Source organism: Lepisosteus platostomus, chromosome 12 (assembly GCF_059453375.1).
Source record: "Lepisosteus platostomus isolate fLepPlt1 chromosome 12, fLepPlt1.hap1, whole genome shotgun sequence".
Lineage (NCBI taxonomy): Eukaryota > Metazoa > Chordata > Actinopteri > Semionotiformes > Lepisosteidae > Lepisosteus > Lepisosteus platostomus.
In genome coordinates, this window is record NC_142622.1 from 25,542,903 (window position 1) to 25,568,616 (window position 25,714).

Consider the following 25,714-nt stretch of genomic DNA (forward strand, 5'->3'; position numbering starts at 1 on the left):
TCCGCCAGAACCACACAACATTGTCCAATAATACTCTTCTTGTGTCTACTTTGTAGTTTAGCAGGATTTGCGCGATAAGCACATTGTTTAATGGGGATAACATTACCCACGTCTATATCACTGTACAACACAGATTTGAGTCTGAGTGTCTGTTAATAAAACAGAGCGCCTTCCAATACATATAACTAATTCATGATTTCTTTATCCATTTCAGCTAAATGAGGGGAATTAAATCAGTCAGAATCTGCCAGTTGTAAAAATAACCCTTCTTCCCTCCTTTGTTTAACTTAAAGAATTTCGCGAAGAAATCCATAATCACAATACCATCATTTAATTTATCCAGATACACAAATTCACGCCAGAGCCAACAACAAGCTATAATAGTGGACTATTTTTATGTATTCACTATATACAGTAAGAAACAAACCGAAAGTAATACTCCAATCGCGTTTTGAACCATTGAGTGCAGTGCTTTGTCAATTACCACTACAAGGACAATAAAAGTTTTTTTTTTAATGAAATGGATGTCAAAATATTTCCGAAATGTCCACCTGTGATATTTTAGCTGCTTAGTTACACAATACCATATTCATATAACGATCAAGTGATATTAAATCACTACAACATTTATCTTTTTACAATACCAGCAAGTGGTGTTCTTACTATGTATTTCTAGAAAAGAATAAAATGTTATAACTTTTTATGAAGTACACAATATACTGTAAGCTTAATAATGTTAGAACAAGCATGTTAAAACCAGAACCCACTGTAGTGTGCTCTCACGAGGCACTAGTTCTGTAGGGTTTGGGCATTTACTGGGACAATTATTAATTGTAGCCGTAAGTCACAAAATGATTCTTTTAATGGCTTTAGAATCCAACCATTCGATATAACTCAAACAACGCACACACAGAGGTACTAATACACAAGGATACATTTATTAATACATAGAATATGCATGTAAACCTAACAGATCTTATCGTGAGGGTTATCAGAATACAAAAGATATATATTCATTCAGTTACGAAGTCTTACACATATCAAGAGGGCATACGTTCGGTATATCATTCATTTAGACCGTTTCGTAATTGAACTTGGTTACAACTTTTACATTAGATACTCAAAACAAGTAAATAACTCTTAGGAAATAAATTGATATCAACTGGTTGGGATAACAATTGAATTCTCGAGCAGTAATGCAGTGAAGTTGAATACTCATCCAATCTCTGGGGATTCAGATCTCCTGCGGGCTCTCTGGCGCCGTGCCAGGCTGTGCTGTGCTGCTTGCGACGGTGCGCTGCTGATGCTCACTGACCGGCTAGTTAGTGTTGGCTTTAACTAGCAAAGTTTGTGCACAGGAGAAAAGATAACTGCGGGTCCCAGCAGGTCAGGAAGAAGACCGGTTTGTTCCCGATGAAGCGCTAGTTCTGAAGAGTGATTCAGCTGTCCACAGTTCCAACCTGTTCACAAGGCTTGCTGCTGGTGCTAACCTCGGGTGGATCCTCTGGTTACTCGTGGCAACCTCCTCTCTCGACTCTTAGAACAGAGGAAAGTTCTGGCACTCGGACACACTGGCCGTTCCGTGGTTGTCCGGGCTGAGTCTCAGGATGGTCAGGAGGCGCGCTGCGAGAATGTCCTACCCTTGGGAGCCTTTCTGCTCCTGGGCAGTCCTGCCCTGGAATTGTCTCGCACCCCTGGAATTCTCCTTAGAGATTCTCCTTTTGGAAAAGTCCTTCGAATAGTCTTGGAGCTCTGTGTTGCCTGTTTTTACCTGGAGGAACTTCAGCTCATTCATTGGCTGAAAGTTCCATGGGCATCAGAGTCCCACGTGGGTTACTCGGCCCTACCAGTCCCTGATTGGTTGATCAAGGTGAGATATGAGTCACTTACTCCTGACACTTAGGAATGCAGTCCAGATGTCCATCTGGCACTCCCTAGACAGATAGGTGCCAATGGATGACCATTGATCATGATAGCCAGGCTTAGCTAAGTGCATCCCCATTTGGGAGCTGTCCCTTATCAAAAGAAAACATCATTAAATCAGCCTGCATGAATAGCTTCTCTGTGGCTGCACCACAGAGATGAAGAGAGAGATGGGGCCTCATTTGGGAAAGCACAGCAACACTTTATTCTGTCTTATTAACAAGCATTGCCGCTACATATCCCCCCTTTTTGAAGGTCACGAGGTCCTGAGGCGTTGTTGCCTTCAAAACAAAACAGAGTTAAGTGATGTCCCTTGTCATTAGAACATTAACCTTAAATGTCCACATTACTCCTCGAGAATTCATACAGGAACCAGCATTGGATACAAACATTATGAACAACATCTGGACTACTGTATGTATAAACAAGGTAGGAAACATCATCTCAGTCTAGGAATTACACATCAGGAAGTTCACTGTCAATATCTGATACATTTGTAGGCAGATATTCCGGAAGAAGTAACTTCCTTTCTTTTGACAAGCTACCTTTGACTCATTCATGCTACTCGGAGTACATCTTGATGTAAGAGTACAGCATTCAAAGTACACTGTCAGTCATGATCCAGCAGCAGTGTTACAATAACACGGGTTCCTGTTCACGGCCCCCCTGATGAACCACAACACCTGTGTTGGGCACCTGCTAGGGTGGTTTGGAGGTTTGTTCCATTAAAGCAAACACAACTACCTGTACCTCTTCAGGGCTTACTATTTCTTGGATTCCCATCCAATTCAATAGTGTGGCCCCTGAAGGCATCCAAGACCTCAGGTTTGGTCTAATATTGTCTGGTTCCAGACTGTACAGTGTTAAGTCCAAGAGCAATGTGGCCTCCTTGGGAACTTGCAGGAAAACTGTTTGATTAGGTAGCTGCATTTTGGTAGCTGTATCATGCCTCTCACAAGTCATGGTGACAGTTAAATGTGGTGTGCTGACCAGCCATTTACTTCCCACCTGCTCTTCATGGGGTTCATTAACCTCCCTCTGCTCGTTAGTAGCTTTACACCCTTCATTGGTGGATCGGTTAGACACAGCCAATGGATAGCTTTGGTAGCCATACCCATCTCAAGATTTGGAACCGAATTCATTCTTGGATTGCCTTCTGGGTGAGCTATGAGCGATGGAGTTAATGTCACATACTCCTCTACTGAGAAGAGTGGAATCAAGTGGGTTGGGATTTGTGCCATGGCTAGACTGGCTACAGTGGCACTAAGCTCCCTTAACAGGTCTTGTGTCAACATTCTGGCCTGTTGCACACAAGCATAAACCCACTGTATAACACCAACAATCATGTCCACTAGGTGGGCGATAAGATTCAACCCTGTTGCATAGGAAGTTGCCTGTAGGGTTTTCCCTAGGCTTTCCAGCTTTTGCTGCTGTTGATACAGTCTGTCACTACCGTCTGGCATCTCTGACACCTGCTTTCTTGGGGCAGTCAGGGTGAGAGTGCCAGTAACAAACAAACCTACCAGAAATAGCAAATGCACAACAGTGGCGGCAGCAATCAGTCCTCCCAAAAGTCTTATAGGGTGGCTGATCCCAGTCATCTCCTTCTGAGTGACTGTTGCCTTTCTAAGCTGGCGCAGCATGTACATGGTGTCTTTCTCAGTATGCCATGTGGCATTTTGGGCACCAACATCCTGGAAATCTGGGGAGATCTGACGTAGCTGCTGATGCTGCTCCTCCATTTCCAGGGCATCTGCTTTTTCAATTTGTTCATGCCTGTGCTCCAGGAACCCTGCAGGGGGCAGTGCAGCGGTGGAGCATGCCTGACCCTCAGCTGAGGGGTCATCTGGAGCACCTGAGTGATCTGGGATTGTTACCCCATTCTCACTGTTCAGGTCCACGCTGCACACTTCCTGATTGAGGAATCCCTCTATCGGCATGTTTACAATCGTTCGCTGGGGGTAGGTGTAGGACACCTGCTCGCTCCCCCCTTCCCTCGCTAGTGGTTCAGGGAGCTGCCTCAGCACTGGGATAGCTAGTTCACAGTCTTCGAACTCGCTGTCACCCACCAGGCCCATGTCAGTGCAGGCGGGGATTCTGACACCCCCCTTTTCGATGTCCTGCACTGGCAGGCGGGTGGCTTGACCATCCAGCTCCAGTCTGGCTGAACCACTGTTGGTCAGACTCAGACTAACAAACTGAGCTGGTGGCTGTAAGAAAACCGGCTCGGCTTTCATTCCCTGTCCCTTCTGGGGGGCTGGGTTTGTTGGCAACCCTGCCGTTGAGGCAGGAACAATCAGGTCAGTCTCACTCACTACCTGGTAGTTGTGAGAAATAATGTTACCTGTCTGCAGGTTCCCTGGGTCACAGCAGAGGGAATCGGCATCTGGGATCAGGTGTGTCCACCGCGCAGTAGTCCCAGTGTCCAGCTGGGCCTCCTGTCTAACCTGTGAATGTTGCACCGGGGGCACCTGGCGGTGGCCCTGTGACAGCTGCTCAAGCAGATCCTCACTAATAGAAGACCTCTCAGGGCTAAGGGTGAGGGCTACATCACCAACCTGCTCTCCTGCCATCTGGATCCCTTCCACCACTGCAGGGTGGTGGTCCTGACCCCTCTTGGGTGCCAGGGTGCACAGGGAAAGCTCCTTTTCATCACCAGGTGGGGAGAACCGCTCCTCTTTAGGGATGTAAAAGGGGTGTGCTTTACCTGGTGGATCAGGCGGCTGCTCGGAGCACCGCTCCTGTGGCAGGGAGGCTTTTGGGACCTCGGCCGGGACACGACTTCCCTGTATATCCGGGGAACAAGAAAATATTTTTATTTCATGTCCTGAGGGAACAGAAGGAATCTTCACATAGGCTTCTGTGTTCGGTGGGCACTGTGTGAGCACAGTCTGCCTCTTGGCCCCCCTTTCCTTCTGTACAGAAGGCTTAGGAGCCTTGACCTGTTTCCACACTTTGCCTTTCTGGTGATCCACCAAAGGTTCCTCTCTGAGTCACATGCCCTTTTCTTTTTCAACCCGTTTGAGCTTGCCGTGTGACATCAAACACCTTTCAACCTCAGTGTCAATCAGTGTCTCACTGTGTAAGACATCTCCCACGGCAGCCTTGAGGTAAAAGCTTCTTGCTTTTCCTCTGTGTTTTACTGCCTGCTCTGTGACTTCAGGGGTGGAGTCAGCACTCGCTTGGGAGTGGCTGACCTCATCCAGGCAGGAACTCTTCCGCTCAATCAGATAGACTGAGGGAGGAAGAGGGGGCGGGTCTCCGCCTCCTCCGGTGGAGAGTATCAGCTCATTCACGCTTCCGGCAGCCTTGGGGAGTGGTTGTCCCTGTCCTAATAAAGCTTGTTCAAGCCTGGCCAGGCGGGCGGCTACTGAATCCTTTTGTTCAGCTTTATCTAGCCCTTTCCCTCCCCCGGTGTTCTCATGGCACTTAGGATGCTGGGTGCAGTCCTGTGTGCCTGCTTTGGAACGGGGCTGAGCCAGCTGAGGAGCCTGTGCTCCTTCGAGCAGGGGGGAATTAACCCTGCTGGCTCTGACGGCGAACACAGTCGCTTTAGCAGCTTTTTGCTCAGAGCGACTTTGGACTCCCAGGCTCCCAGGCTTTCTGCACGAATCTCTTAATATCAGTCATTTTCATGGTCTGTGCATCTGTATGCATTAAGATAATCTTTCTGACTGATGGGTGGAGATTCGCAATGAATAAACCCTTGAAATGTGTGTTCTCTTCGCAACCCTCATCATTTCGCCCTTTCAAATAAGTTTGTCTAAGTCTCTTGTAATTTTCACGAGGGGACTCTGCTCTCTCGTGCTTAATGTTAAGGGCGGCGGCTATCGCGGCAGATGGGTCAATAAGCGCACTGTATTCTTCGATAAGTGCTTGACACAGCTCCTCAAAATTATTACAGACTTCTTTCATCTGCCTAGCCATCCACTCATGTACAGCTCTGCTGGTAGTTTTCCTGACCACAAACACTTTCTCCTGTTCTGTGGCGTTTGGCAGGTACTGCAGGGTATACCTGAGGTCCTGAATATAACTCTCGATATTATTCTCTGACACTGCAGGGTCAAATCTCTCCATGTCCTTCGCTAGCTCTCTCAGAGAATGGAGATTTATTCTAGCTTCTCCGCTGACGGAGATATGACGGAGATCGTGGTCAGACCTGTCTGCTAGAGAGAGTGCTTAATAGCGACTCGAATTCAGACCTTTTAGCAACCATCGTTAAACTTAAAGAGTATTACTTTTAAGTACAAAATCACAGTTTTACCACAGAAAACCACAAGATCAAGTATACAATCAACCCTGTAGATCGCAAAAGATCACAAAACAATCAAGCACTGCTTAAAGAGCAAGGGGAACTTTTTTTCCTTTCGGCTTTCAGCACACTGTATTGTCGTATGAAACCCGCTGCGTTTTATGTGAATTATTCCGCTTGGTTGACTCATTTCAGTCTTGCCACGCCCACCCAGGGACGCCAAATTAATGTAGTGTGCTCTCACGAGGCACTAGTTCTGTAGGGTTTGGGCATTTACTGGGACAATTATTAATTGTAGCCGTAAGTCACAAAATGATTCTTTTAATGGCTTTAGAATCCAACCATGCGATATAACTCAAACAACGCACACACAGAGGTACTAATACACGAGGATACATTTATTAATACATAGAATATGCATGTAAACCTAACAGATCTTATCGTGAGGGTTATCAGAATACAAAAGATATATATTCATTCAGATATGTAGTCTTACACATATCAAGAGGACATACGTTCGGTATATCATTCATTTAGACCGTTTCGTAATTGAACTTGGTTACAACTTTTACATTAGATGCTCAAAACAAGTAAATAACTCGTTCCCGATGAAGCGCTAGTTCTGAAGAGTTATTCAGCTGTCCACAGTTCCAACCTGTTCACAAGGCTTGCTGCTGGTGCTAACCTCGGGTGGATCCTCTGGTTACTCGTGGCAACCTCCTCTCTCGACTCTTAGAACAGAGGAAAGTTCTGGCACTCGGACACACTGGCCGTTCCGTGGTTGTCCGGGCTGAGTCTCAGGATGGTCAGGAGGCGCGCTGCGAGAATGTCCTGCCCTTGGGAGCCTTTCTGCTCCTGGGCTGTCCTGCCCTGGAATTGTCTCGCACCCCTAGAATTCTCCCTAGAGATTCTCCTTTTGGAAAAGTCCTTCGAATAGTCTTGGAGCTCTGTGTTGCCTGTTTTTACCTGGAGGAACTTCAGCTCATTCATTGGCTGAAAGTTCCATGGGCATCAGAGTCCCACGTGGGTTACTCGTCCCTACCAGTCCCTGATTGGTTGATCAAGGTGAGATATGAGTCACTTACTCCTGACACCTAGGAATGCAGTCCAGATGTCCATCTGGCACTCCCTAGACAGATAGGCTCCAATGGATGACCATTGATCATGATAGCCAGGCTTAGCTAAGTGCATCCCCATTTGGGAGCTGTCCCTTATCAAAAGAAAACATCATTAAATCAGCCTGCACGAATAGTTTCTCTGTGGCTGCACCACAGAGATGAACAGAGAGATGAGGCCTCATTTGGGAAAGCACAGCAACACTTAATTCTGTCTTATTAACAAGCATTGCCGCTACAATACCATACATAAACGTTCAGTAAATGAGTAAATTCAGTTCCTATAATTAATTAATCTTTATCTTAAATATTCTTGTTTAGAATAAAAGTAAATTCTTGAGTGTAAAAATGCAAACATTGGAAGTGTAGATATCAGAATTAACACTTTGCAAGGAGCAATTCTGATCAGGTTTTAAAAATTCCACAGAGAGGAGCAGCAGGATCCATGGCAGAGTTTGTCAAGTCTTTGTCCACTGATATAGAATGTATACTGTAGATTATCCTTAAGGGCACAGGAAGAGAGAAGGGTTCCATGCTTAGCAGTGTGCTGAAGTCCAGTCTTCCACTGAAACAGAGTCTCAGGACATGGGAATCTGGCCACAGTTCCAGGCTTAGATAGGGAGAAACTTAAAATTACAACGAAGAGTTTGTCACAAATCATCTCTTGCTGTTGAGAACTCTGGTTTACATACAGTATGGTCTCTTGGCCCAGCAGTTACTTTCAGCTAAGTTTGCTTGCTGCCATTTCTGGGAGCGATGGTTTCAGTCACATGATTCATTTCTTGTCAAGTTGATGGGATCTCAGAGAGCATTGCAACTGCTTGTGCAGCAACTTTTAAGTTGTATTATTGTGGTTTATGATTAGTCATTATTGTTTGTTCCCCATTGGCGCATCATTCTGGTCAGTGGATTTATGGCAGATGACCTCCAGATGGGGTCTTAGTCCAGATGTGCCTCCTTCTTGCAGATGCAGACTGACAGGCATCTATTTAGGCACTTCATTTCAGGATAAGCCCAGTGTATGGTAATCTGGTCTGGCATTGGAGAGCCAGGATATCCTGCTTCTCACAGTACCATCTCGACAACATTACTAAGAAGCTGACTCAAACAAGTTGTAGTTGCAGGAATCTTCCAGTTTAAAGCAAGAGAATTATTGTAATCTTTCAGGACATTTAATTCCAAAAATAATCAGATACCTGCTCCATCAAAGTATGTTATTTGAGAAAAAGGTGTGTAAGCCATTGATTATATTTTTAATTTAACCAGTTTTGGTATGTCTTTTTACAGGAGCTTCTTCATCTGAAGGAGAGATATCTTTTGCAGAGGCAGTAAATCGGTTTGTTCAGTTTTGCACTAAGTGTCCAAAGAAACATGTTCGTCCTTTGATTGAACATCGAATGGTCCAGCCCCTCTTGAGACATCTTTCATCATGTACAGGTAAGCATGTCATTCTTATATGTGAATTTCAAATACCAGGCACCTCGAAATCTCTTTAATAATCCATTGATGTGAGTATGATTATTTTAAGGTTTAAAATTTAGGTAGGATGAAAGTTGTATATGTTAAATATTTCAGAAATCCAGAAGCAATACTGCTGACACACTCTTGTTTAGTTTCTTCAGATGATTTCTCAAAATTAAATCATAAATGGAAATGGGAAAATAATTTTATTGTGTATAGATAATAACCCAAATGAAAGTATAGATTTCTGTTGTCTGTTCCCATAGAAGTTCCTCCTGGAGTGACTTGTGATGTGGATGTCAGCTATTCAAACAGCTTGGTTAAACAGTGCCTTCAAAGAAGAAAGTGGAAGGAAACATTGCTGATGCTGTGGGGTAGAACGGATGGAGAGAAGAGAAGTGAGGGAGGCCTCATGTCCAGATGCTGCCTGAAGGACCTGAACTTGGCTGATATTGTTCCCCATTTTAGCAAATCTGATGGCAACAGAATACATGTGGTGAAGTGTCTTATTGAAATGGGAGGTAAACTTGTTTTTGCTTTATAATATTGTCTTCATCCTGATTTTTTAACCAGTATTTTAATAATTAAAATACTAATAAAAACTGTCTTAAAAGAGAATCAAATCTGTAGATTTTAGGATTAAGCAGTTTTCATCATGCTGCCTGTGTACTGACAATACACTAAAGCATGTGATAATTAAGCACACATTTCAGAAGTGATATCAGAAGATATTTTTATTTTCCCACTGCCTAACTCTCTTAATTTGGTAATTAGAAGTCACTGAGTATTCATTGTACACTTTATCTCCATTCTGTTGGAAAGAATCTGGACATCTCATTGACTGCTGACAGAAATCTTGGCACCATAAATAACCCACACAGTGCCACATTGCAAAACCAAACGAATGGAGTGCAAGTTAAACAGGCTATGGGACTAGTGTCTGGCATCATCTGTCAACTTAGATTTACAGATCATATGATTTTGTAATTAGTATTGTTTCAGTCTTATACTGTAGTTTTAGTTTTTATCTGGAAGATGGGATCTACTGCTTAGTTCTTCACATCTCCAGTGATACAGGAACCAACAAAATTTAATAAAATGTGTTATAGATTTAATATTGTCTAGATATTGATATTAACATACTGCAATAAGCTTGCTTGGAGACAGAATATTTTGAATACCCCGATAGTTAGCATTACTGTATGTAATACTTTACCTATGGATTGCACTGAGAGGATACTTCTTGTAGAGTTCAGTGAAGTTCTGGCACTTTGAGGGTGGATTTCAGACTAACCCTCCAGGCAGAATTTCTCAAGCTCCTGCAGACCCTTTGGTCTACAGAAGGGGTGCCCAACTAATCGATCGATCTCGGAGTGCTTGCCAGTCGTTGGATTGCAAGAATGTTTGGCACAAAATAAATGGGCTATATGACTATTTACTTTTTTTGATAGCCTAAAAATTCATTGAGATCTGTGTGTTTAACCCATGTCGAATGGGTTGTAAAAGTCTCTTCCCTGAGTGCTGGCTGACAGTGGGGGGAAAAAAAGGCTACAGGAGCTCCGTAAATAGTGTTGTGTGTGCTACCCAAGAACGTTCTCGTGGTTATTGCCGCGCGAACTCCACATTGGGTACAGTGCATAGTAGAGCGAAACAGACTGTGACAAATTCGCCAACAGTTTAATAAGTTTGATTGCCTATTTGATGTAGTGTTTGAGTTAAAAATGATGAAGCAAAGAGACCGAAAACTTACCACGGAATGGGAGCATGATTATTTGTTTGTACTTTCGCATTCAAATCTGCAATGCTAGCATCTACGTGAAAAAGGGAAATGTAGAACAACATTTCAAAACTGCACACAAAACGTATGATGTGGACCTTCCCGCAAAAAGTGAGTTAAAAGAAAAGTGGAAAATTTAAAATCTCGACTAGCAGCAGTGGGTTTTCACGAGGCCTAATACAAGAGGGAAAGCGGCAATCATCGCATCGTTCCGTGTGAGCCATGTCCTGGCTAAACACAAAAAATCATTCAGGGATCGAGAACTAATAAAAACATGCTTGGTGAGGCTGCTGACTTGCTGTTTGGAGATTAAAAAAACTGACATTTTTGGCAAAGTTCAGACAGCTGTTGCCTGAAATCAAAGAATTTCTCAAGTCATCTAAACATGGTGAATATGCCCAATTAGAGAATGACCAGTGGCTTCTGGATTAAGCATTCCCCACAGACTTGACTGAACTGCTGAATGAGCTGAATGTCGAGCTGCAGGGACAAAATAAAAATGTAATCGACATGATCAGCAGTGTCAACACGTAAAAAAAAAATATATATGTTTTTTCAAGTAAGCTTTCTCAGTGCCAATGCTACCTTTAAGGAAGGGTATTCTTTTTTCTAAAATGGGGAACATTACTTGTTTACAGTAACATGAGTCACTTGCTTTTATTTGCTGTAATTTTAGTGATGGGTATTGTTATTGTACTGATGTGCCCACAGTCTTTTTAACCAGTCTTTTCATATATCAGGGCTTCAAATACACACTGGTAGATTTACTGGACTGGCAAACGAAAAAGTAGATCTTACATTAAAAAAGGTTGGGCACCCCTGGTGCCCAGTATATTTGGTTCATTTTCTCTAGAACATATTTCATTGCACTTCAAAATGCAATTCAATAATTTAAGTAGATATTTGCCATTATCAGTACAATAAACTTCCACCCATATGAAAAGTCCCCCTGGTCACAAACTGAGCTCTACTTTATGCCAATAAGCATGGCTTATTGCCTTGACCTCTGTGAGTGCTTGCTCCCTCTGGTAGAAAAAAAACACACTAAAATAAGCTAACATATTTTAAATGAGCTTCAGCTCACTTAAAACATGTTTGAGTGGGTATATGTCTGTATTACCAGTTGGTGACAAAAATGTGTTTAATGTGTCTTAACAGCCTCTCCAAATGGATATGGTGATCTTAAAGAATCACCCATCAATCTTTGTCTGAAGAGTGAAGACTACGAATTGGTTTATCTTCTGCTGAAGAATGGGGGAAACGCAAAGAGTTTTTCTGTCACTTCTGGAGACACACCGCTTCACGCAGCTCTTCACATTGTTTCAGATAAAAAAGGTATATTTCAACCTATATCCCCTGTGCCAGACAGGTTTAAAGAGGACAAAGCACTTATCTGTTGTGACTTTTTGAAAAGTTGTCTTTATTATGTTATATATATGTTTATATTCATAAAATAAAGAACCATACTTAATATTTTGTTACACTGTCAACATTGAATACCATTTTGTATTGTAAAATATAACATTTTTAAAATGACAAGTTTGTTGCATTACTATTTTTTACTGTTGCATTTTGTCTCTAAACACTGGTTTTGTTTTACAGATGATATTGGCTTACACATTCTGAAACACTTTCTTGACGAATACAGTGCAGATCCAGCAAAATATGACTATCTCAATCCTAATACACAAGACCACGAAGGCAACACTTTACTTCATATGATCTTCCAGAAAAATTCATTTAGGCATCATGAAGATATAATGAACATGTTAGTAAAATTTGATATAAACAAAAAATTGAAAAATAATCAAGACAGAGAGGCAACTTTTCAAGTAAGTGGAAAGGATCCAAGACTTGTTTATTGGAACAAAATCCTCCCTAGAAACAAAAAGAAGCAGGATACAAGTTCAAAGTCTCAGAGGACAAAAACTTTGAAAACAGTGATCAACTCAAAAAACTCCAAGCCGAAAGTTGTTGAACCAGCAGATGAACCAGAGTTCAAGGACACTGAAGCAAAGTCCAAGAAAGGTGAAAATGTTCAACAAGGTGAAGTGGAATGCAAACTGGTCACAGTGAGAGACAGTCTTGTATATGAGATTGAAAAATTGATTCAACAGGGAGACTGGTCATGTACATCTCCCTGTGTTGATATCTCAGGGTCGATGGCATTACGAGACAAAGACAACATAGACTATGCTATAGGCAGTTCAGCCAACTACACTGAAAAGACAAGTGTCAAGAGTGAATCTTCAAAAGAGACTGATTTGCTGGAAGACCCAGAAGCTGAGGCGACACTGGAAGAAAATGAACCAGATGATGTTCTGAAAGAGGACTGTTTTCAGGCATTGGACTTTGACAACATGACCTGGGAAATTGAATGCACCTCTGAAGTTTTAAAGAAACTTGGAAGCAAAGAAGTCCAGTTGCACACAAGAAACAAAATTGTGCAGGTCATCCAGCAGTTAGGAAATGGAGATTGGACTGTCAGTCTACAGAAGAAGCTTAAGCATCTTAAAAGTGAGATTAAGCTCTATGAGGCAAAACTTGACAAAGGGGCAAGGATGATGTGGGAGCTTGCAATAGACTTTTCACCTCGTTGTAGCGAAAATCCAGAGAAGATAATTGAAATGGAGCAGGCATCCAATGTTAATGTTAGGGCCACTGGAAGAGTCTACAGTGAAATGATCAGGATTTGGGACATTGTGCTTGACCACAACAAGCTCAATCATGCCATCGATACAATATGTCAAGCTTACAACCGTGGTTTGTCATGCGTTTTACGCAAGAAACTCAAAGGGCTTAACCGAGGTCAGTTTTCATCAAATCTGAACACAGAGAAACGCATTCCTCTCTGTTTTGTGGATTATGATGAAAGTCAGACAATGGAAGAGGACGTGACACCTGAATATTGCCCACCAGCAAGTGCGGTTGAAACAGAATACAATATTATGAAGTTTCATAGCTTCAGTACTAATATGGCACTCAACATACTTAGTAACATGGACACTAAGGTTGAATACCCCTTCAGGGTTGGGGAATTGGAATATGCTATAATAGACCTCTGCCCTAAACCCTTGGAAGCAATTATCTTGATAGGAAGAAGTGGGACTGGCAAAACTACCTGTTGCCTCTATCGACTGTGGAAACAGTACCAGAAATATTGGGTTAAAGCAGAGCAAGCAGGTGAGCCTTTGCTTGTGAAAGTCATGTGGCCTAAACAGACACTTTCCCAAGGCCATGGTGTTGAGGATGCTCAAAGAGAGGTGGAAGGGTCAACAAATGTTGCGGAATCAGAATGCCATGAAAGTGATGAGGAAAATGACACTATATCAAGTGAAGAGGAAGTCCAGACCTGTGATGGAGCATGCTCTGCAGTAGTTCCTGCAGTGAAGGATATAGTGGAATCACATATTGACAATGATGCCCAACAAGATATAAACCAACTTGAGCACTTGCATCAGATCTTTGTGACCAAAAATCATGTTTTGTGCAAGGAGGTGCAGAAAAATTTTATTGAGTTGAGCAAATCCACTAAGGCCACTATTCACTACAAACCCCTGGATTCCAATATTTATAGACTCCAGGATATCAAAGATGAACACTTCCCACTCTTCATCACTTCTCAGCAGTTGCTTCTGCTTCTGGATGCTTCACTGCCTGATCCTTTCTTCCCAAGGAATCCAGATGGGAGCTTGAAAAAATCTATTGTAGGCTGGTCCTCTCAGGACGAGATGTTGATTCCTGAGCTGCAGGATGACGATGAAGAAGAGGAGCTTGAAGATGAGGTGGATGAAGAAGAAAATGTAATGGAAATCCAGATGCGAGAGACTGATCCCCGACAATTTGTAACATATGAGGCTTTTGCCTATGAAATCTGGCCTAAAATGATCAAAGGTAAACCCCACTGTAACCCAGCCTTGGTTTGGAAGGAAATCAAGTCATTTTTAAAAGGGTCATTTGAGGCTTATAGCAGCCCAGGAGGTACCCTTTCAGAGGAGCAGTATAACAAGCTTGGTAGGAAGAGAGCTCCAAACTTCCAGGAGGACAGGACTGAAATTTATCGCCTCTTTCGCCTGTATCAGCAAATCAAGTCCCAGTGGGGATTCTTTGATGAGGAGGATGTTCTGCACAACTTGTCTATTAGACTTGCAAAACTTGATGAAATACCATGGTCCATTCATGAGCTTTATGGGGATGAGATCCAAGATTTTACCCAGGCCGAACTTTGTATGCTTATGAAAATAATCAATGACCCCAACTCCATGTTCCTTACTGGAGACACTGCGCAGAGCATCATGAAGGGAGTGGCATTTCGCTTCAGTGATCTCAGGTCCTTATTCTATTATGCCAGCAAGAGCAATGCGGACAGGAAGAAGCAATCTCTTGTCAGAAAACCAAAGAGGATTTATCAGCTGTATCAGAACTACAGATCACATTCAGGTAAAGTAAGAGTTATTTCTATACATCTGTAATAAATTTGGCAGATAGTATTTAAAGTGTGCATTGTTAACTGTACATCCCTCTAGCTTGGAACCAGTGGTGCTGTCTATATAGACAAATTTGAGTGGGGTACTGCATTGGTACAGTATGTGAGCTGCACAGGAACAGATAATCAAGAGAAAAGAAAACTATACACACAAGACCCAAAGCTTTGTCTTTGAATTATTTTTAGTTATATAGAGAAATGAGAGAGAGCAGGAATATGATACAAAGTGGTGGGTAAGGAGTAAGAAGTTATTAGAATGGGTTGGTGGGTGAGATAGAACTTTGAGAGATGGGGAAGTGTGGAAGGCTGAGATCTGTAATTAAATAAGGTTAAATTAATTGTAGAGAGGTAGGGCTTACTTCAGTTGGGTCACACTTATCTCCAGGTCAGAATGATTCAGTAATCTCTCTTCATTTACAGATTTCTGGTTTCCACACTTTCTCTGCAACTCCAATATTCCTCTTTTCTTTTCATTTTCCCAGTTAAAATTTTTTATTTTTCCACCCCTTGGCATCATACTGTATGCCTGCCCTCACATACCATAAGAAGGCTTCTTTACTGAAATATTTTCCTTTTTACTTTTCAACCTCTATAATAACCTATACTTATACAGTATCTTTATTATATATTTAGAAAGTAAATATTGTAGTATTTTTGGGTTCGGTGAGGGCACAGTGACTCAGACATTCGTTGAGTGAAAAACAGCGCTTTATTTTTCGGCACAGCCAGCACAGCAGTCCTGCGCCCACACACCAGCAGAGAGAGAGAGACAGAGTGAGAGTGAGAGAGAGAATGAGTGAGTGCCCGAGAAACGAGAGAGAGAGCAGCATCCAGGGGTCTGTTCAGGTAGTTACACAGGGATAGGGTGGCAATTGGGTAGAAGTATAACAGGGGTGCAAAACCAGGGAACTATTTACAAGAATCCAGGTGATCTCGCAAAACTGTACACCCGTTTTGAAAGGGGTCAGCTGCACTGTTCAGCGGCTTTCCTAGTCCCCACTCTGACAACTACTACTTCAGTCCTGCCCCTCAGTGCATACACCCAGCCAGGCGCTCTTCAGCAGCAGCGCCAGGCGAATGCACTACACTATTTAAGTTTTCATTGTGGAATTTACCTCTACTTTTTCCTCTACACCTCACCATTCTAATCTAAAGTGTATATACATGTGAAATTGGCTGTTGCAATAATGAATCGATTTAAATCTTAGACCGGTTGCCACTAAAAAATATTTATAAAGCATTTTACAGATTACACTGTACTATAGTGCAGATGAAATGTATTTAATATTCCAAATTCCAAATGTTTCATTAAAGGGATCCTGAATTTGGCATCTGGCATTGTGGACTTGCTGCAGTTCTTCTTCCCTGAATCATTTGACCGGTTGCCAAGGGACAGGGGATTGTTCGATGGGCCCAAGCCTACAGTCCTGGAATCCTGCAGTGTCAGTGACTTGGCTATTTTGCTGAGGGGGAACAAGAGGAAGTCACAGCCCATTGAGTTTGGAGCTCACCAGGTTTGTGGTTTGTATAAACTTTAGAAAAGTTACTGTAACCCCTAGATTCACTAACACCTTTGCATCCCTGAAGAGGCACCCGTCTGCTCTTTAATAATGTAATAGGCATTGATATCTATGGGTGATTACACAGCAAAATGCTTGTGTTAAGGGGGGAATGCAACTCAATCAGAACCTTCTGCCTTATGGGAAATGAATAATCACTGCTCAATTATTATGGAATGCCCTTCCTGTTTGTTCTATGTTCTTGTTTTAATTTTTACTGTTTTTTAAAATATTTTATCATTATGTGCAGTGTCCTTGCATTTGTAAAGGTGTTCTAAATTATTATTATTATTATTATTATTATTATTATTATTATTATTATTATTATTATTATTATTAAAATAAAATAAAAATAAACTTTAGCTTCACTAGATGTTTATGGATACAGAGGTATTTTAAGTATATCAAGAATCCAGTGGAGAAGCTAGAATTGTCCCTGTTGTCTTTACACATATTATTTCAAAGTCTACAATATTTTAAAAGCTGTAGCAGCTAAAATTAAAAGAACCTTAATAAATTTAAACACTATGAATCCTAAATTACTTTATCAGGCAGTAGACATCCACTTCAGTTCTACAGCCCTTCTACAAAAGGAAAAAAAAGAGGGGACAAATACTGTATTTCCTCAGGGCTTTGGATATATTGTTGAGCATATTGTCATCACACTAAAAATGAACAGTTCTGTATCCTTCCCCATATCAACTCAGAACGTGACTATACTATTTATACTATATATACATACACTAATTTGATACTGTGTATGGCTGCATGTTGTTCTGTATACAAGAGTATTAGGCTCTTGAAATAGGCAGGCTAACAGATGCACAGATAGGCCAATTTATATTGCACACCAGTGAACTGTACAGTGCGTAAATGGTTCAGAAAATCAAGAAAAATGTAACTTCTTTCAGGCTCTGTGTGACTGTTTCATGTTCCTCTCTATAACCAAGGCAGCTAAACTAATTGATGTTAAAACACACTAACCAAAACAATCAACAGCCAAGGTCCATAACAAATCTAATTCCTAGTCTGGGATCCTAATGCTCTGCACTTCCTTACTCAGTCTCCTCCAAATCTTGTTCACTCCCATTACATACCGCTAAAGATCTACTTCCTGTGGCAGGCTGTAAATGAGCTTTCCATGAAGCCTTCATTTCCTGGTTAAATGTGGTTGCCTGAGCAAACACTGTTTCTGGACTGTTCATATGGCAGTGGAACCGTATGTCTTCCACACCCCACAGGCTTCTGGGGTTGTTGGTGCATGTTGCACCATTTTACCCCTCCTACATTATCCAATAGCATAAAATTTGTAGATACTGTGTAACAAACTTTGTGTTTACATGCTTATTTTGTTTTGAGTTTTCCTCAAAAAAGATTGTTAATTTTATTGCCTGAACATGTGAACAACACTCTGTGCAGTGACATGTTTCCATCACCGCAATAAAAAACTGTTAGGTAGCTGGTTTCTAATAAATATTTTTGTTAACTGTTAATTAAAACAAGGCCAGAAGTGTTAAAAGAAAGTGGGCAACATGCAAGGTCTCTTTGTATGATGGAACCTTTTTCTGGATTATTTTCAATTTGTACTTATCTGTCTTTATACTCCAGGTGGTCCTTGTTGCAAATGAAACAGCTAAGGAAACAATTCCTGAAGAGCTGACCTTGGCACTGGTTCTCACCATTTATGAAGCTAAAGGCCTGGAATTTGATGATGTGCTGCTGTATAACTTTTTCACAGACTCCCAGGTGTGATTCTGAAAATTTTGGACGAATTTATCTGACATACTCTTTGCATTTTAAATGTATCTGATTTGTATGGAGTGGTTTCACCTGGGAAGTTTTTGCACTTTGCTGACAAAAGCAGTTTATTCATAACCTGTTGTATTACTAATTAGTAATAGTGGCACAATAACATAAGAAGGTAGTTCTGTTTAGGAATTTGATTTATCTTGTTATAAAATATCGTTTTGATACTATTATTACTATATACTATTATTATGGGTCCTCTGTTTGGGGAGGGAGGTGGGTGAGTTGAACAAATTCTAACAAAGGAAGAAAGTGTAAGATTGAGAAACTTCACACATGAATTTCTGTCAGCCTTACTAAAGAATTGCCCAGAAAAACTATTCAAGTACTAACTTTAGATTTTCCAAAACACTTCAGTATGGAAATACTGTATGGAAATTTACCCTTGTGTTGAGAACCTTGGGCATAACACTTGGACATAACAGGTTGCAATTAAAATCATGACTGGTTTGAAGACCTACTGTACACCTGAATTGTAGGGGATAAGATAAGGGTATTTCCTGTTTTTGAGGTGCAGACTACAGCTTGTAATTTTTTATTTATCCCGTGTGGTTAGGCTGGAAAAGAGTGGCGTGTGATCTCCTCCTTCAGCCACAACAGTGCACAGGCATCATCAAGTGGGCCAGTTGTGGAAGTCCCCCTGGAGGAGGCAGCTTCTGTGCAGACCAGACCTCTGGAGTTCAATGCTGATTTGCACAAGGTGCGGTCTGGATAACATGGGTCTTAAAAGTGGAAGCATTCCCTTCTGTCTCTGACTGGTAACTTACTGCATGAGTATCGCTGTATCGAGCTTCTTCAGGTCCCAGAAGGAAAACACCACCAATTTCAATGATTTGAAATTCAAAAAATAATTCTGAGTGGGAATCTGAGATACTGGTTCTTCAGCCCTTATACAACCATATCTCCTAAACAGTTTTCACAGGACTTCAAGTACAGTTGCAGTTTTCCTCAATTATTACTCTGACAACTGACATTTGTGGAGTGATAATTTTTTAATGTAAAACTCTGAATACTTTATCTTTAACTCTTTGCACATTTTAATTATTTCTATGATGTGCCAGCTTTGTGTATCCTGTGGAGCAAATAATGACTCCTCATTACATCAGTAATTACAGTTAGTAAATGTGTAATTTTATTGTGTCATTCTCTTGTTTTTGTTTCCTGAAGATGTTGAATGATGAATTAAAACAGCTGTACACAGCTGTCACCAGAGCCAGGGTAAATCTTTGGCTATTTGATGAAAACCGTGAGAAGCGTGGTCCTGCATTTGAGTATCTTATCAAGGGACAGTATGTGCAGGTGGTCAAGACTGATGAAAACACTGGTAAGTTTCTGTTAAATCCTGTAAAAAGTATACTTGCATATGCATTTTATTACAATGTGCATGATTGTGATTTTAATAGGTTTCTTCCATGGCTAAACTGTTTGGTCATAGGATAGAAAGTCTTTAGCAAAAGAAGCAAATAAGTAAAACAAAAAGATCATAAGAAGGGCCACATAAGAGAAGAAGTGATTAATTGTTATTTGATACGGATATCTCAGTGAATGAAGAATCCTCCAGTCTCATCATATGTGTTCCAAAACCCACAAGTGCCTCCTCTTCTTAGTAAAATGGCAGAGATTATTTTTAATGCATACTGAAGCAGGTCTGAACATTGTGTGCTTGTTTCATCCCTTATTTTTTTACAGATCTTGATGACAGTATGTTTGTTAAAAGTTCAACACAGCTAGAGTGGATTGAGAGAGGAGATTACTTTGCAAAACATCAGTGCTGGAAGGTAATTAATAAAACTTTTTTTCTGAATTATTGTAGTGGAGTATTTTGTCATTTACATTTCCCATGAGTTAAAGGACAGTAGGTATCTTATCATTTTCTTTTGATTTGTTTTTTTCCTAGATTATTTAATGTTAGTCATACTACTGCTGCTTATCTGTTATCAGTCTACAAACATATTCTACACCACTTTACCTTTGGAATTGACTGCACAGATATTAGAATACACCGACTGAAAAAGTTTTGTCTTTGAGAAAACTTTTCGTTTTTAAAATAGTTTCTGCTAGAGCAGTTAACTTGGCAATCTTCTGCCCAGATGATGCAACAAAGGAATGTATAGTATTGAAGAAATAACATGCAGCATCCAGTCAATAAAGTGACAAGTGATGTTTGGAAGGCTTGTCAGTGTAGGATAGTACTAAAGGATTATAGGATAGTATGGATGTGTAGAATAGTATGATAGGATAGCCAGCAGCCATATCACCCTGCAACTCACAACTGGCAACCCACTGAAGCTAAGCAGGTGTGAGCCTGGTCAGTACCCGAATGGGAGACCTCCGGGGAAAAACTAAGGTTCCTGCTGGAAGAGGTGTTAGTAGGGCCAGCAGGGGGTGCTTACCCTGCGGTCCATGTAGGTCCTAATGCCCCAGTATAGTGACGGGGACACTATAATGTAAACAGGCGCCGTCCTTCGGATGAGACGTAAAACCGAGGTCCTGACTCTCTGTGGTCATTAAAAATCCCAGGGCGCTTCTCGAAAAGAGCAGGGGTGTAACCCCGGCGTCCTGTCCAAATTTACCATTGGCCCTTACCAATCATGGCCTCCTTATAATCCCCCTCTATGAATTGGCTTCATTACTCTGCTCTCCTCCCCACTAATAGCTGATGTGTGGTGAGTGTTCTGGCGCACTATGGCTGCCGTCGCATCATTCAGGTGGATGCTGCACATTGGTGGTGGTGGAGAGGAGTCCCCATTACCTGTAAAGCGCTTTGAGTGGAGTGTCCAGAAAAGCGCTATATAAGTGTAAGCAATTATTATTATTATTATTATTATTATTATAATAGTATTGAGACTACTGTATTTTATTGTTTCTAGGTTGCTGCCAAATGCTACCAGAAAGGAGGTTCTGCAGATAAGGAAAAGTTGGCCTTAGCTAATTCTGCAGTTCTTAACGTGCAATACAAGAAAGTCAGTCCCAAGTAAGTAAGATGTTTTTTAACTGAATTTTGAATTCATATTGTACATCTAAATATATATGAAGAGAAACTCCAGGTAGGACTAGTGACCACAAGAGGTCAGTGTTGTCTTAGTTAAAATAATATACATCTGCTTCTGAGAATTCTTTTAAATTTAAAACATATTTTAATAAGATTTGCATTTCTAAGCAAGCTAAATCAAACACTGTAACATTTACATTTTTAAATGTTTTCCTAACTGACGTAATATTAATAACAGTAGTTATTGAAATTGCTTTTAACATACCTCATTTATTTAAATGTGAGTAAAATGGGAGTATTTTGGGGAAAATATTTGTGTGACTAACCTATAACAGCAATAGAATATTTTCGTGCTATATATTTCCAATAAAAACATTATAATAGTGTGATTTGTGGATAGACCTAAAAAATGAGAAAATTGTGTTTATACAAGCTTATCTACTTTTTCATCTTTTAAGAGAGATGCAGCTGGAGTACTTGCAGCTGTCCAAGACTTACCTGGAGTGCGGTGTGCCAAAGCTGTCTATGAAATGTTTGAAAAATGCAAAAGAGTACAAGCTGTGTGCACAGCTGTGTGAGAGCTTGGGAAAGGTGAGGCACAGCTGATCCTGAAGGTCATTGTGTTTTGTTTTTCCACAGAATGTCAGAGGAAAAATACTTTGTAATCATAGATGCTTCTTTGAGCTTTTATATTAGCATTTGAAAATAGGCAAACTGTGATGGTACAGGTAATGGATCTAGTAAGTAATAAATCGAAAACTTTCTAATGGTGGTGTCAAGTCTCAGTTCTGGTACTGCAACCCAGATGAGGAAAACTACAGCATGACAGATGTTTAATTTAGAAGTTACTGAATATACTTCCTAGCAAAATGTAACGCAATATAAAATGTAAATAAACCTAAAAAATACTCCTAAATCATTTAGTGAATGCACATTAACTTTATTTTATCCTGTTGGTAATCTATTTTACAATGTTTCAGATGAAGGAAGCAGCAGTGTTGTACAGAAAAGCAGAATGCTACAAATCTTCTGCTAAGTGCTTTGAAAAAGCAGCAGAGTATGAGATGGCAATGAAAATGTACTGCATGGCAGAGTTATTTGATGAAGCAGCTGAGGTACTGGAAAGGTATGTGTCATTATCCAGAGAACAGAACTGTTCTTACGAGACAATAGCTGTTTTAATTCGTCTGCTTTTCATTAACACCAGTGTTGTTTTTTTACAGGTGGGATCTGAAGAAGACCAAAGTTCCCTACACTGAAAAGTACTTCTACCTGGAGGCTGCTGCCAGATATCACAAACAGAAAAATCTGCCAAAAATGGAAGCATGTCTCTCAAAATTAACTCCAGATGATCAACTCGTTTTCTTAAAAGAAAATGGTTACTTGACTCAAGCTGCTGGGGTTTTGAAAATGTTACAGCGGGAGGAAGATGCAGCTACTTTGATGAGGGAGTATGGATACCTGACCAAAGCGGCAGAATTTTCTAACAGACTGGAGTACAAAGCCGAGTGCCTTCTTGCTTATGCCCGCATTCAGTCACGCGAAAAAAAGCTTGATGCCTTACAGAAAGAAGAAGTAAGGAAAGTGTTAGGAGATGCTTTACAAATGTTCAGGAAGACGCAGCAGCCATATGGAGAAGCAGAAGTAACTCTGTTGGAAGGCTTGTTCACAAAGCAAATTCAAACTGTCAGGCATGCATTCGAGATGTTTCTGAAAGAAAGTCATACTGCTGGAGCATTGGAGGCCCTCTGCACTCTGCTTAGTCATTCTGTCTTAACGGTCTCCAATTTAAGTCAGTACCTGACATGCATTGCAATGGTGCTGAAGCTGGTCAAAGCCCTGGCAAAACCAGAAAACAATGAAGAGAAAGAAATGGTGAAATCTTGCTTTGACTTCTATGGAATCATTCAAATAGATGATAGCCAGAGCCGTATCCCAAAGAATGATGGAGCAAGGATTTTGCAGTTTATTCTCAATGATAATGCAAGCCTAAAAGAAAATACTATATCTGAGCTTACTTCCTACAGGTTAAACACAAATGATGTGAAATCTGTCCTAAAAAGTCACTTGCTGAGAAAATTATACATTTGTGCAAAGGAGATGATCTCTGGTTGTCAGGCAGTTCCAAATGTCTGTTTGAAGTATGTGTGTGGTCTTGATTGCAAGTTGGAAAATTGCACAGATCTTCACAAGCCACTCCAGAGACATGAAGCCAAATCTGCCATCCATTCCAAGGTTTATCTTACAGCTTTGAATGGGATGCTGTTAGAAGCTAAGAAGCTGTGCAAAGAAAACTCTCTTCCTGAAGTTGAAGATTTCCAAAACATTTTGACAGGAGATGAGTATGCATTATGCAAGTCTCTCATCAGGACTGTTTTTCCAAAGCATTTTCACCAAAGAGTTGTATCTGACAACAGTGTTGCCTGCAAAGAGATCCTTTCATTAACACAGAATGTACCATTTGAGAGCTACAGAATGGTTCTGAGGGATTATATCTCAAAACGATTTAAAGATGAAAACGATTTCATCAGGAGAGAATCAACTGATTTGTGGCTAGAGGCGACAAAGGTCTACCTCCTGTCTTCTGATTTCCCTGACAAACTGGATAAATTGCTTTCTAAAGAGGAGAATCTATACCAGAATGAACTGAACACAAACACACAGAGAAAGGGCAAAGCTGGGATGTTACAAGTTACAAAAGGTAAACAACAGCACTTTAACTTCTTCAGGCTTTTCCTTATGATGATTCGGGAACTTTACAAGAACCCTGAGCAGTGCATTCACACATTCTATCGTTTTCTGAATGTGCCAGTCAGGAAATGTAAACAACATATGATTCCAGACATTGGAAATACAGTCATGCTGATTGAGTTTCAGTTTGTCTTGACCTGTGCTTTTCTGATGCACTTTTGCAAAAACGTGGTAGTATGTTTGCCAAAGAGCTATCTTGCGCTCCTTCATTTCTGGGAATTCATGCTGAAAAATAAGCCATGGTGTCATGTGGTGCATTCTTACAAACCAAGGGATGTACCACATTTCATAAAGAAATTGAAAAGCCATCTTTGTTACCTTGCTGAAGTAATGAGTGGTCATGTGAATGAAGATTTCAATGTCTTGGTGGACGCCTTAAGTGACTCAGAATACACTGGCTCAGGAGAAGCTGAGAGATCTGCGGTGCTGTGTCTGGTGATGCTTGTGAATGCAGGGCAAGTCCTGGATTCCAGATGTGAAACCTATCTTCGCTACAACTTCATAGCAGCAAAGGAAGAGTTGATGAAACTCCAAGATCCAGGTCAAGTCTCCAAGAGGATCATGCGTGTTGTTAACAGTGTAAATACATCCAGAAATATCAAAGATGTGGTCGAAGCCCTTGAGGTATTGTTGAAGGAAAGGGATGATGAGTACCTTATGGATTGCAGGTGGGACAGTTTTAATAAAGATATCCATTTCAGAACCGTCACTGTCGCTCGATTCAATTACATTTTGCTACCCATATCCCTGTCCTCCCCATCCTCTGATAAAAGTCATGCAGCTGTTTATGAGGAAGATATTGAAGAATCTGAATACCATCTGCAGGTATTGCGTGCAGAGCAGCACAGAATTAATTGGAGGGTAGCCATCAGAAAATGCATTTTGGTAAACAGGGCGATAGCCATAATGCGAGATAAATCAGGGGATGGACACAATAAACGGATGATCCCTAAAAATTTCATTAAAGCTGACATTGACACTACACAGTGTGACTTGTGTGGCATCAGGTTTGGGAAGATTTTGGTAAAACCTTCTGATGAGCAAACTGGGGAGGAGCTAGAAGAGGAAAACCTTGAAACTGAAGAAGGGAATGAAGAGCATGATCAAGTGGCAGACAACAATGAAATCTCATTCAAAGAAGATTACCAAACACACTTGTCTAGTGAGAAACATAGACTGCAGCAGGATTGCTATGAGAAGTACTTGCACTATTTTGCTGAGAATGCAGACCCTTTAATCACAAGGTCCAAAAAGGTTCTAGAAGATCTAGATGCCCACAAAGCAGGCATTTTTTCTCTGGGAGAACAGTCAAAGGTTGTGGAAGGAAAACTGAGGAGTTCCCGTCAAAATGTCATATCTTCCATGGAGAGTATCTACAAGACTAAAAACTGGGCCTCAGGTAATACACATTTTACTATTTTTACAATATAATACTATTATTTAGCATTTTATATGTAGGTATCAGTTTGTAGTAGATGTATTGTGCTTTTTATACTTTTTAATGTGACTCAGTTAACTGCATGAGTTTTATCTCAAAGTATTACCTCCTTGTTAAGAAAAATGCTTCTTTTCCTCCAAACTAAAAGATGGCA

General features: G+C 40.9%; 1 protein-coding gene across 2 annotated transcripts in view; it reads left to right on the forward strand.

Moving 5' to 3' along the window:
• Positions 1-25,714, forward strand: part of LOC148651346 (TPR and ankyrin repeat-containing protein 1-like) — a 42,166-nt gene that overhangs the window by 14,611 nt on the left and 1,841 nt on the right. For both annotated transcript variants that reach the window (XM_088601510.1, XM_088601511.1), the window contains 13 exons: positions 8,578-8,727; positions 9,018-9,272; positions 11,687-11,863; positions 12,131-14,968; positions 16,329-16,528; positions 18,182-18,319; positions 18,936-19,079; positions 19,547-19,703; positions 20,069-20,157; positions 21,250-21,353; positions 21,830-21,962; positions 22,352-22,497; positions 22,595-25,521. In XM_088601510.1, the coding sequence (XP_088457636.1) occupies positions 8,578-8,727; positions 9,018-9,272; positions 11,687-11,863; positions 12,131-14,968; positions 16,329-16,528; positions 18,182-18,319; positions 18,936-19,079; positions 19,547-19,703; positions 20,069-20,157; positions 21,250-21,353; positions 21,830-21,962; positions 22,352-22,497; positions 22,595-25,521 (7,458 nt within the window). The remainder of the gene's footprint in view (positions 1-8,577; positions 8,728-9,017; positions 9,273-11,686; positions 11,864-12,130; positions 14,969-16,328; positions 16,529-18,181; positions 18,320-18,935; positions 19,080-19,546; positions 19,704-20,068; positions 20,158-21,249; positions 21,354-21,829; positions 21,963-22,351; positions 22,498-22,594; positions 25,522-25,714) is intronic.